Raw genomic sequence first — 12989 nt, 5'->3', positions numbered from 1 at the left:
TTACTTTATAATTTTTCATTTTAAAGCAGCGGGTTTCCTCACTTTTTTAAAGTTCACCTTTTACAGTATAGTCGCTTTGGATAGAAGTGTCAGCTAAATGAATAAATGTAAAAATGTAAATACAAAATTGTTGTAATGGTGAATGTTTAGAAAATAAACATGTTTTTAAGATCAATTTATTAAGTAAAACCAAACTGGTACAAAAAGCTTCAGCACAAAAAAAGACAGTCTTTCTAATCAGCTTAGTTAATGCATAGACTAATCAACTTCAAAAAGATACTACTCAAGATTTTAATTAGTTTTCAACAAAAAAAAGGATCACAAATATTATGATTCGAGAAAAAAAAAAAAAAAAAAAAAAAAAAAAAAACAAGCACATAAATTATGTAGTATTATGTCAGAACAATGTTTCCGTCAAAGAAACATATCTGTGTAGCACATGTGTGGAGCTAAAAGATTTTAGTTATGCTGCTAATAACCTTAAATACAATTGACCTTTGTAAAGGCAAACATCTACATATCTAAGCACAAGGTGCAACTTAAACATGAAAATGGCAACATGCATGCATTCGCTCTGTTGAGTCACACAGAGAATTCATTAGACCTCTGATAAAACAAGCTACCAAACAAAATACATTGTACTATAAATTCAGTGCCTTGCCATACACAGTTTTGTTTCGATTACTTTAAAGTACATATTCTAATACTAAATACTTTTGATTCAAGTAAGATGCTTAGGTTTGGAGATACATATTGCATAACAATGTTGTGAGAGAGGTTCTACAAGGCCCTGGTCATAGCATTAAATTGGGATAGAAATATCCAGATAGGTTAAGAGAAAAAAAAAGTATTTGTGTAACATCTTTGGCAGTGATGTGGAATTCAGTTTCCACCTATCTGCACAGCTACAAATGCCATTGCAAACTGACTTTGCTGCCGAGGTCAGAGTTCACCCTCAGGCAAAACTGGGGTTCCTCCTCTAAAAAGTTCATTCCAGTTTGTTGCTTCGCCCCCTCCACCTCCGTTGACTACAGTAGAATGACCCAAACTCAACCCAGAGCCCATGTTCTCAAATGAGACTCTTCCCCGTGAATACTTCCCGCCCCTTTTCTGTTGTTGCATTATGACAGCGATGATGCGTTCCCTCTCCTGTGAGGTCATCCAGCGCATCTGATTGTGTTTGACATGGTAACGTGTGTCTCCGTACCACTGGATGATCTCTGTCCTTGTCAGGCCAGTCTTCTGCTGGAGAATCAAGTAGTCGTCGCTTGTGGGCCACTGGCAGCGAAGGAAGTTTTGCCGCAAAATTTCCAACTGCTCCCTCGTCTTCTTACGAAGTCGCACGTTTGGTTCTACCCGCCCGCGGAGGAATGACGGAGACGGAGAAGGAGACGGGGAAGGAGAAGGGGAGATATCCGCAGAGTACTGCTGAACGGAAGCGTTGCTGTCATCAAATTCACCTTCGTCACTTACTTCCTCCTTGGTCTCATTTGATTGGTTGATTGGTTCCTCATCGTCAGCCACATCCACATCAACCTCAAACCCCGCCACTGCGTCGTCAGCCTCGTCGTTGTCATAAAAATCAGCACCAGGTAGAGCATCGTTCTCCAGCTCGTTCTGAGAGTTCTGTTTGGGGAGCTGCATTGACCGATTGCGCCCCGCGAGCTTGGCTAGCCACGCCCGGCCGTTCTTGCGGAGCTGGTAGCGACTGTCAGCGAACCATTTGCGGATTTCACGTCGATTAAGTCCAGTCATTTTCTGGAGCCGCTGAACCTCGCCGTCAGAGGGCCAAGACTTCTGTACAAAACTGCGGCGCAGGGCCATCAGCTGCGCTTTCGATTTTTTCCCTGGCAAGCAGTGTAGAGACTGTGACAGCTCGGGGAGTTCGGGGTATGGCATTGCGGTCTGTTGATCGTTCATAATCACGAACGGTGAACGTCCATAGGCATCGAGCAGCTGGACTCCGGTATTATTAGGAGGTACGTTTCTACTATCACTTTGGAAGTGGGGATTAACTTGAGGAACTTGGGATGCAGGTCCAAGACCGTTTTTGTACACGACATTAGAACTGAGCAACTGCTGCACACCTTTATTGGATTGGGAAGCATTATTCTGGCTAAAATGCAAGCGGTTTTGGTCACTGATGATGTGTTGAGGAACAGTACGGCTGGGTTTAGGCGTGTGGTCTCTCTGATCTACATGGGCATCTGCTGCAGGTGGCGGTATAAAATCCTGTTGAGTTTCATCACGTCCTAAACAATCCTCCTCGTCGTTGATTTCCACACACTCCTCGGCGACTGCTTTTTTCTGAATTCGCCACAGCTTGCGTCGCGTTTCTTGGATGTCGTCATCAGCCCAGCTAATTCCGTAACGTACCCGTTGCATCATGAACCACGCTTTGACTCTCTCCGGCGGTAATTCACACTTTCGAGCTAGAGCGCTCGCCTCCTGTGATGTGGGGTATGGGAACTCATTAAACGCTTCCACGAGTTCTGACACGGCATCCAGCTCGTGGACCTGCTCCGAGCGCACCCAGATGAGCTTTAACCCCTCGGATACCAATGGTAGACAGACTAGGTTAGCCTGGTTGTGTGTTGATGTGCCAGAGGAGGCCGTTTGCTTCTTTTGGCAGGACTTCTTAGTCCCTGAAGAGCAGGGTGCCTTCTCCTGAGGTAATTCGGGGGATGAGCTCTGCGTTTTTTCAGGAGCAGGCGAGACGTCCATCTTCTCTTGTTCTTTTGCCTCCATGGAGGATGTCGTCTCATTTGAGTCTTCGGGAGTCTGAAGTGAAGTAGATTCAGATCCCTCAGTGGTGACTGGCTGAAAAGAGTGAGATCAAGAAATATGAATACAAAATGCATCAGGTGAAAAATTCATAATTGACAAATTTCTCCAATAAGGTTAAAATGCCACAAAAGGCAATCACTGCAGTTAAAGTCAACATGAAATCAAAATTGACAATTATAATTTTTTTTTATGGAATACTGCAGTGTTTATTATAAATTATTTACCCATGCACATCATTCTTTTTTTAAATTCATAAGCCCTTGTAATCTTTAATATTAACTTTTCCTCCCCCTTTGCAATGATATCTCTTCTCTGATGAAATGTGCACTAATGCGAGGGCTGGACAATGATGCTTCCCCTCCAGCATACTGTCACTCACATGGCATCACAGCAATTAGATTACTAGGGCACTGTGATCTTCCATAAACAATAAAAATTGGCGATTTTTATTTCATTTTGACTTTAACATATTGTCTGTGTCCAAATTCAGAGGCTGCATCCTTCAAAGGCAGCGAAGGTCACACCCAGCGTTGTTAAATGGATGGTTCGGAGTAATTTCAACCTAGGGTCCTTTGCACCATGACCTCGAGCCAAACACCCCCCCCAGAAGCTTTTTTTCCCTTGGTCGAACATTATTAAAGTTAGAGCTTATTTAGAGATATCAGCCGAATGGCTTGGTGCAGGCACTAATGGATCCAAGGTTGTATCTCGTAAATTACCCCACTAATAAAGCCCGGAATTTTCCCAAATCACGGCAGTGACCTCGATGTCCGGGTTAGCGGTAACATAAGCCATCAGGCAAGTGTTATTTAAATAAACTCCTGATGTACTTACAAACTTTCCAATGCCTCGTTTTATGAGTACAGAACCTATTTGTACTACTGTAGAAGTTTGGTACCATTCTGGGCATTATTAGTGGGGTAATTTACGAGATACAACCTTGGATCCGTTAGCACCTGCACTAAGCCATTCGGCTGATATCTCTATGGTGCAAAGGACCCTAGGTTGAAATTACTCCGAACCATCCCTTTAAATGTGACGGTCTAGCCTATGTAGGATTGGTCTTGTCGCCTAGCAATTGTGGCGAGCGGCAGTAATGTTTGTATTGGACTTTTAAAAAAAGTTATATTAAACTGTCTGAAAACAAAACAGGGTTCACAATCTGTCTAAATATGTTCACCATGGTCCTTTTCTGTATATATTAAGGGTATATAAACTATATATAATTGCATATTAGTAAAATAAAAGTCAATATTTTAACTGCTTAAAGGTTTTTTTGTTTACATTTGTATCATTTGATTGAGCTGAAACCGAATACTTACTTTTAAAAGTATAGTTCGGCAATTTCTCTAGAAAAAATTTCTGTCGTCAGCACTCGTCACTGGCGCGCAATTAATTCTTGGGTAGGCAAGGTCGCGAAGGATCCATCTGTTGTATCCTTCATTTCACGGAAACGGAGAACACATTTGAAGGAGCCTTCGAATACGCCCTTCGAAGGATGCAGCCTCTGAATTTGTACGCAGCTTGTCCAGTGTCCTTTAGAGGTCACATTTGTTGGCTGCATACGTCATTGAGGCTGTTTTACAGTATTTACACTTCACTAGGTATAAGAGTCTGTTTTATAGTGGTTGCTTTTCTGATACAGCCTCAGTGTCGGTATGCAAGTGACGGTATGCAACCGACAAATGCAACCAACGGAAATGCAATTATGCATGTTTTCAAATAGGTCCCCCTCCCAACACTCTACCTCTGCCAGTGCCATTGGTTTGTCAAAGAGTTAGCCCCGCCCCAAACAATAGTTTTTACAGTTCAGGAATAGCGTAAAGCTCTCTGCATATTAAGCCGTAATAGGAGAAATTATTTACATTTAAACAAATACTCTATTTACAGAATCTTTAGTGGACCACACAGCTAACAATAAATACTGATATTAACACAAAACTTTACTTACTTTATCCTTGACAAAGCTTTTTCCCAGGTCACCCACTCGCTCCTCCTCGAGCGCTCCACATCGCTCGTTCCTCACCGAGTCAGAAAGGCTGGTCACAGGGTGAGCGGCGTGCAGGTGCTGACTGAGACATTTAACATCTTGCGCTTTATAACCACAAATCCGACACTCGTAAGCATCCTTAACCGTCTCCCCAGCATCTCCTCCAGGGTTCTCCGCTGGGTCTGGTGGTGAAGAGTGCGTGCTTGCGCTCTCGAGCTGCGGAGCTGCGCACTGCTCCATGGCAACCTATGCACGACCTAGCCAAGACGCAATTCATACAAGCTAACACAGAGATCAGGTAGCTAAATTTCACCCACAACAAAGTCGATGCGCAATACTCCAAAGGATGCAACGAGTTTCATTTGAATAAAATATATGTATACGGAGTCCACATGCAAGAGTTGAATGCTGAATCCGAATTTATGGCCACACTGGTCAGAGTATGGAACAAAGGCTGGCTAGCCAGCGAGCTAGCACAAGAGCTTGTCTTGTTTGCTTCACACAGAAGCATAAAAAAGTAAAAATAGCCAGCTCGGATGCAAACTGGTTTATTTATTGTTTTTCTATCCTTCATTAGATGTAGTTACTTAAGAAATAAGGCAATTACAGGTGCCACTCCGAGCCAATTGCACTCGCCTATGGGTCGCACAGTTGTCCAGAAAGCTGTCATAGGTTTGGTTTGTCGCATCCTCCGAGTGTGAAGCCAGAGCGGCTTCAAAATAAAAGTTCATTGACAGCCGCTTTCTCTTTTCTGATTCAAGAAGTTTTATTGAGATGGTAAAATAGCTTTACATTTCCAAAACATTAGTAACAGTATATAGCCTATATATACACACATTTGCACATATACAAATATAATAAAATAAGTAAAACAACAAGAACAGGTTATGTTTAATCATAAGACAAAACCTTTCAGGGATGTCCTCATTTACAAACACTGTTACCAAATACATTTTAACAATGGTTTCTTTAGGATTAGATATTAGTCTAGCATTTATAATTTGCTTGATATAAAAGCCATAAACAAAAAGATGTGTGTGTGTGTGTGTGTGTGTGTGTGTCAATGTGATTGGTCATGGACTTCACTTGACATTACTTTTGAGAAGTAGAAATGACAAAGTCAATAAAAAAATAAATAAAATAAATTCTTTCTCTTTTTTTATTCAGAAATGTAGGCCTATGTGCTTTGTTACGGAATTGATATGTATTTTGATCTAATAAATGATGAAATTATTTCTTCCATTCAATTTTACTAGTGTGTCTGACTCTGAACTTATATACAATCAACTAAGAATGTTAATTAAGATATTATCATTTATTGATACTGATTCAGTCTTCTTATAATCAGCAGTGAAATGCTTTCAATTTACTGGAAATGTAAATTGTCTCAATTTGATCTTGAAACACTTGAAAAAACATCTGTAAGATTTCAAACATATAAATCTTGTCATTTAATTTGTACTGGTTTAACATCAATGTAGAACAATAATGATTATCGCAGAAAACTTATCAGTAAATGTTTTGTCCACATAGTAAAAGAATAAAAGGTCACACGAACCATCATAAACATCTCTGTAAATATAATTTCATTAGTAATATATTAACATGCACCATAAAAATACTGTAAATAGGAACCAAAGGTCAGTTTCTGTGTATATAAAGAGAGTAGGGTTTTAACTTACAGACTCATAGTGAAGACAGAGAGTGATCTTGTAACAAAACGTTCTGAATATTTGAAGTGAAACCGAGAAGATCAGCAGCAGGTATGTCGGCCACGCATGAAGTTCCAGAGAAACACTTATTTGTGAGCTGTGATTTATGTGTGGAGGTGAAAACTCCGGCACTGAAGACCTGCTTGAAGTGTGAAATCTCTATGTGTGCTCAGCACCTACAGACCCACCTGACCACTCCAGTGCTGCTGCAAACCCATCCGCTGACTAACCCTGTAGAATCAGGTTCCTCTAGACAAATGGCCAGCAAATGCTCAGCTCACGGCAAGCTAGTGGAATACTACTGCCTGGATGATCGTGTATTGGTGTGCATGTCTTGTGCCATCGAGGAAGGACATCGCCTGCATAACATGAAGACGCTACAGACTGCCTATCTGGAGCTGGTGGACCAACTGAAAAAAGAGTTAGAGACACTGGCTAAGAGGCAGAATCAGGCAAAGAAGCTGGAAATGTGGCATATAGACCAAATGCAGACTCTGGAGGACTGTGTTAGTCAGCTCATGAGGACCGGATCAGCCCTGAAGGATCTGGTCTTTACACGTTTAGAGACCTCAGTATCAGCCAGACTGAGGACACTTCAGAAAGCCCAGCAAGCTATCAGTTCAGCTCTGAAGGAAAGGGATCATTTCAGCTTCTTGCAGAAATTTGCCAGTGTACAGAAAGCTATCATGGACGCTCGCATAGTGGATCTGAAAGTGGGCTTGGAGTCAAAACCCAATCGCACTAAATTAATTGAAAAAATCAAAAAGACTGGACAAATGATTAAGAAACAGGAGGATAAACTCCAGGAAAAGTTTCTTGCTTTTGCTGACCCTGAATATCACCCATTTGCACAGAATGAAGCAAGCGTGGTCTCTGAGCTGACCTTTGACCCTCTGACTCTAGAGCCCGGGATGACTCTGTCTAAAGATCTTAAAACACTGTGCTTCAACTCCTCTGCGACGAAACTGGCCGATCATCACATTGTTCGCTGCCTGCAACATTTTCGAACAGACAGTGTGCGCTGGGTCTTCCAACTCTCCGAACATTTTGACTGGACCATAGGTCTTTGTGAAACCTCAGGCTCAGCCACTAACTGTTGTCATTCAGAGGTATACGGATTGAAGAAAAGCAATAATAATCTCTCTTCTTTTAAAAACACATATGAAGAAAATAGCATTATATCACTGAAGACCCAACAATCACACAGTGTGTATACACCACAGCATCACAACAGGGTTAGGTCTGGATCTGAATTGCACGTGCCACATGAATTCCCGGCCAACAGTCCATGGAAGATAGAAGCGACCTGGGACTATACTTCACAGCTGCTAACCTTTTACAGCAGAAACAAACCAACCAAAGGTTTTTTACTGTGTCAACTCAAAACAAATATGAACTACAGACTTTGCCCCTTTTTTGCCTTGGAAAACACAACTCTACAAACCAAAAGCAACACTAGACAAAATGACCGATATGTTGCAGATGGCAGTTCATATACAGAAATACTCTGTGTGATCAAACAATAATCAGAGATGAAAATGGCAAAAGGATCATTGTAACGCATTGTTTTTTATTTTCTATTCTTGTTCATCATTTTGTTTATATATTAGGAATGATATTTTTAATTAAATAAAAGTTTTTTTTGTTACTTGTAAAAATATATTTTTTAAAGCTTACTTAAGCACTCATTTAATCTTATTTTAAAGCAAGTTCTCATGAAGAATTGTAATTATGTTCTTATGTAAATGCATACTAAATCATAGTACCCAAATGCTTAAGTTCTAAGTGATTAGAGAGGAGATGAGTCTATTCCAACTGCAATAAAAAATTCTAAATAAACGTATTGATTTTTTTTAGCATCCTGGACTCCTCATCATCCATCTTCTGGATGAAGAATCTCTTTCTTAAGATGATACATTTAAAAGTATTCTGTGAGGTATTTCTGTCATGCATATAATTAGACAAGATGATGTGTAAAGTCAACTGACAATTCTTCATAGGCACAGTGGAATTGAATTTTAACAATTGTGTGTGATATTTGTTGTGTCAAACTTTACACCAGCATGTCACTTTTGTTTCTTTTGATGTATTTGTTGTACAAAGTAGAACAATAATGATTATTGCTGAAAACTTGAAGAACTGAAGATGATAATAAAGTAGTTAAATCAATTTTCTTTTTAATGAATATACGTTTTAAATGTTTTAATTTAACCTTTATAAAAATAAAGTGAGACATGAGTCATGATTCCCCATGGAACAAATATAAAATAAAATTTCAAGGATGAAATAAAAATTGTCCAAGTAAAAGAATAAAGGTCACAAATGAACCATGATAAACATCTCTTTAGCAAATATAATTTCATTAGTAATATATTAACATGCACCATGAAAATACTGCAAACCGAATCCAAAGGTCAGTTTCTGTGTATATGAAGAGAGTCTTAGATGGTTTTAACTCTCAGACTCATAGTGAAGACAGAGAGAGATCTTATTACATTTGTAACAAAACGTTCTGAATATGTGAAGAGAAACAAGAAGATCAGCAGCTCTTACCTCTCGTGTGATCAAATCAATGTGATGTTAAAGAGATGTAAGTGATGTTAAATATCAATTATCATGTTTAAAATAAATAAATTATTGCTTGAAAAGCTAAGGGCAGTTACTCTTTCAATTCACACTTCCTCAGCAACCCCAATTTACCACCAATAAGAGATAATTTTTTGGCATCTTTAGTACTTTCCACTTCACAGAATGTTCTTTATAGTGGAAAAAAGGTTCTTCAGATTATTAAAAAGTGTTTCACACAAAGAAAAAATGTGCTTTTAAGAACTGTTCTGTGAAAGGTTCTATGGGGAACCAAAAATAGTTCTAATGAAAACCTTTTTTTTTTTTTTAAGAGTAAATTCTCAAAGTCATTCTCAAACTGCGTGACATTAGCAGGTTAAATACTGGGGAACTTATCCTCAATCTAACTCAGTGTCTTTCACAAATAAAAAAAAACACAGTCTAGTTGGAAATGTACAAACTCAATATTATGAATGTACTTCTCTATTCTTTGTAATGGTGCTAGTAAAATCGAGGTCATGGGTTTGATTCCCATGTATATGAAATGCAATAAGTTGCTTTGGATAAAAGTGTTTGCCAAATGTAAATGTAAAGAAAGTTGACAAATAATGATAAAATATGTTGATTAGGAATCATATTTAATACAATCTAATTAACACAACTGTTTTTAATTTATATTGACTTATTAGTGAGTTCATTCATTCGCTGAAATTGACAGGTGAGATGATCATTGGGGCTGAGAATGCGCTTTTAATGTTTGTACATGGGTTTAAGAATGGATAAAGTTCCTCAGTGAACCACTGATCAGTGAAAGAGTAGATATGAGACTTGGACTCCACATCATAAAAGGAGACCAGACCCTCTTCATAATCCACAAACACACCCACCTTATGGGGCTTCACTCTCAGCGAAAGAGAGACAGAGGTTCCAGCACAGGCACTATACTGGTTCCCATTTCTCAACCGCACTGTCCAGTATCCATTCTGAGGACTCAGCGTGATCTTCCCCTTTCTGTTAATGGATTCTTTGGCAACTCCTAAATCCCAATCAGTTTTTCCCTTCACCTGCACGTCAAAATAAAACCTTCCAGAAGAGAATCCCTGCTTTCCCAGGACATTACCACATTTATCAAACCTCGCAGGGTTGTCTGGGACATTCTGGTTTTTTTCTCCACGTCGCACTTGTTTGCCATCGTCAGACAAGATGAGAGATTTATGAGCTGTATCTGGATCCAGCGTCACATCCACTAATAAAAATTAGAAAATGATTATATTTCTATTAACATCACATACATTACGGACATATTGAGGGGCTGATGCATCACTAATATACTGATGCCATATCACCATGGATTAAAAAGACATAAATTATTTTTGTTTCTACTCACCAGCATATTTTCTTCTCTTTGCGATCTCTAAAAACAGAAATTATTTGAAATGTATTTAAAATGAAGTTAGTTGAACACAGAAATCATCACTCCACAAATCTCATAAGATTGAAATGCATTCTCACCTTTTCGAATCCTCCTCAAATAGCGAACTGAAGAAATTGTAAAATATAAACAATTATATCACAATTATATAATTATAATTGCACAACAATTTCTTTCCGTTCAGATGCAACTACAAAATGAAGCCTTAAAAATATATATATATTATTTTGCATTAAAATGAATCAATGAAAAACAGATATCACCTCTTCTTATGTAAACAAAAGTAGCAATTGCAACTGTAGTAATGATGCCGAACACAACTGTAATTGAGATCCAAATGACTGATGTTCTCCAAACGTGAAATATTTTACCTGTAACAAAAACCACCATACAGCATGACACGTGAGCAATAGATAGGCCTAGATATTTAATGTTAAATACAGACAAACAAACAAAGGCGAACAGTACATTTTCTGTACTAAAACATTTAGGCAACAATAAATTAGCAAATCTGTGATTAAATCATAATTCATTATGAATCATCACGACTGCATCAAAATACCCTGAAAATGTGAAAATGATTGTAGTATATTTTTTAATTAAATATATAAAAGATGTTTGCAGAATAGTCTGGATACTATATTAATGAAACTAGGCCTCAGTAAGCTGCGAGTCTCTGTGATTACTGTTTTATACCTCAACTTTATGGTAAAGAGTGGGGAAGTTCTGGGATTTACCTGTTATGTACACTTTCTTGATAAATGGTTTTAACATGGTCGCTGAATGATCTTTTAAAAAAAACAGAGCACTTGGCGGCACGCCACTATTAAAGAGAAGCCAGAAGGATGATTAAATAACTGTGGCAGGCGAAATAAAAATGGAAGATAACCCAATGCTCATTGGTTAAATAGGTTGGAAGTAAATGTATAAGAATGAAAGTTCCAAATGAGATTGTTAGATGATCAGCTGGTGCTTCGTCTTTGTTGACTGGACCAATAAAGTCTAATCTTTGCCATCTGGAACTTCTCGACTTGAGTGATTTCTTGCAAAGAGGGGAAGCCTTTTTCTACAACATGACAAACTACCAAAATCATACTTACTTGAGACACTGATTTCCGTTTGCAGCATATGATGTTTCAGTTTGACTCTGCAGTGATACTTGGTCTCACTGTTATGCACAGTGATCCTGTGTTTCACGCTGAAGCCCTTTGCCTTTGCATCTGCATCTTTATGCGCTTCTTTAGTATCAGAAATCAAAACATTTCCTTCACTGTCCAGCCACAGAAGCTCAGGTTCAGGGTTCCAGCCTTCACATGCACACAGCAGACGAAGCCCTCCTGAATGATCAAACTCCTCTATAATGATCAGTGGATGAGTTCCTATAGCTGCAGAGATCAAGGATAACAATAATTCATATTGTACTTTTGTACATTTTGTGAACTTTTACGTTTATTTCAAAGGCGCTGTAAATCTGAGAGAATATTTATGCCTGAGCTATAGTTTTTGTGTGAATTTGTTGCAAAGAACATCCAAGAACTAAAAAGATCACTTTTATGAAAATAATATAATTTCAGTAGTCTGCTCACCTCCAACATTAACAGTAACAGTGATATCATCATACCAGGAGTTGGACTCAATAAAACACTTGTAAACTCCTTCATCAGAGACTTGGACTGTTGATAGTTTGAGCGACGCATTTCCATTCTGTAGTAGATCTTGGAACAGTGCCGTTCTCCCTCTGTAAGACTCACTGTGCTCCGTGATTCTGTTTTCACGATTTACATAGAGATGCACTATTTCATCTTTGTCAAGTCTAAACCATTCCACTTTCATGTCCACAGCACTGGTGTTGGGGTTGATATAACAGGGCAGGATCACGTCTTCACCAGCGACAGTGAAGAGAGGCGCTGCAGGTCCCACAACATTATACAGCTCTAAGACAAAGAAAACCATGTCTGAACTGGTTGTAAAAGATTAGTGACTACAGCTCAACATGTTAAGACATGTGGTTTTATTAACCACATTATATAGACTTGGTAGCACTGCATCTTTATAATGTCAACACTGTCTGTTTTTTTTTTTTTTTAAGGTGAGAATGATTACCTGATGTTAAATCTGTAAGTGCACAAAAAATCAGAGCCACTCCAACCAACTTCATCCCTGCAAAGAAACAATTGCTCCACTGTATAAAAGAAAAGTCAGGGCATTTATTACAAATAGTATGCTATGCATTGAATAAAATAAATACAAATAATGATTTAGTCCAAATGCTTACCTGATTCGCCTTTCAGCTGTAAACACAATCTTTGAAAGACTTGCTATCACTTCCTTTAGAGAAAAACCAGACAAACCAGAAAATCACAAACACCAAACACTCACAGTAAAAGGCGCACACGCACACACATCATTCAACAAACCCCATCTAGATGCCTATACTTGTCGGTTTCACTGTTGTTATCGTTAACTAAGAGTACAAATATATATTTTAAAAAGTCATTAATTG

General features: G+C 38.6%; 2 protein-coding genes across 3 annotated transcripts; both read right to left on the bottom strand.

Moving 5' to 3' along the window:
• Positions 1-132: 132 nt before the first annotated feature.
• Positions 133-5474, bottom strand: homezb (homeobox and leucine zipper encoding b). Its single transcript, XM_084403397.1, has 2 exons — positions 4739-5474; positions 133-2820 (listed from the first exon to the last, which is right to left on the bottom strand). Exons 1-2 carry the CDS (start codon positions 5015-5017, stop codon positions 943-945), a joined length of 2157 nt encoding a protein of 718 aa, XP_084259523.1. The 5' UTR covers positions 5018-5474; the 3' UTR covers positions 133-942.
• Positions 5475-9383: 3909 nt separating this feature from the next.
• On the bottom strand, positions 9384-12809 carry LOC311286943 (butyrophilin subfamily 1 member A1-like). 2 transcript variants are annotated; one of them, XM_084403415.1, is made up of 8 exons: positions 12762-12809; positions 12590-12668; positions 12073-12420; positions 11587-11871; positions 10750-10857; positions 10567-10593; positions 10442-10468; positions 9384-10300 (listed from the first exon to the last, which is right to left on the bottom strand). In XM_084403415.1, exons 2-8 carry the CDS (start codon positions 12642-12644, stop codon positions 9753-9755), a joined length of 1398 nt encoding a protein of 465 aa, XP_084259541.1. In that variant the 5' UTR covers positions 12645-12668; positions 12762-12809; the 3' UTR covers positions 9384-9752. The 2 variants fall into 2 exon arrangements, with proteins under 2 accessions (XP_084259541.1, XP_084259542.1); XM_084403416.1 differs by having other exon boundaries at positions 12590-12646; positions 12762-12803.
• Positions 12810-12989: the final 180 nt, after the last annotated feature.

Source organism: Rutilus rutilus, assembly GCF_951802725.1.
Source record: "Rutilus rutilus genome assembly, chromosome: 3".
Taxonomy (NCBI): domain Eukaryota; kingdom Metazoa; phylum Chordata; class Actinopteri; order Cypriniformes; family Leuciscidae; genus Rutilus; species Rutilus rutilus.
This window is presented reverse-complemented; position numbering and strand designations above follow the sequence as displayed.

Bases quoted from the DNA above. Each gene is read 5' to 3' on its own strand.
- LOC311286943 (XM_084403415.1), bottom strand. From the start codon at position 12,644: ATGAAGTTGGTTGGAGTGGCTCTGATTTTTTGTGCACTTACAGATTTA. The intron at 11,872-12,072 runs GTGAGCAGACTA...TGATCTCTGCAG, and splicing joins TGTTACTGTTAATGTTGGAG to CTATAGGAACTCATCCACTG. The intron at 10,301-10,441 runs GTGAGTAGAAAC...AATTTTTATTAG, and splicing joins AAAGAGAAGAAAATATGCTG to TGGATGTGACGCTGGATCCA.
- homezb (XM_084403397.1), bottom strand. From the start codon at position 5,017: ATGGAGCAGTGCGCAGCTCCGCAGCTCGAGAGCGCAAGCACGCACTCT. The intron at 2,821-4,738 runs GTAAGTAAAGTT...CACTCTTTTCAG, and splicing joins AAAGCTTTGTCAAGGATAAA to CCAGTCACCACTGAGGGATC.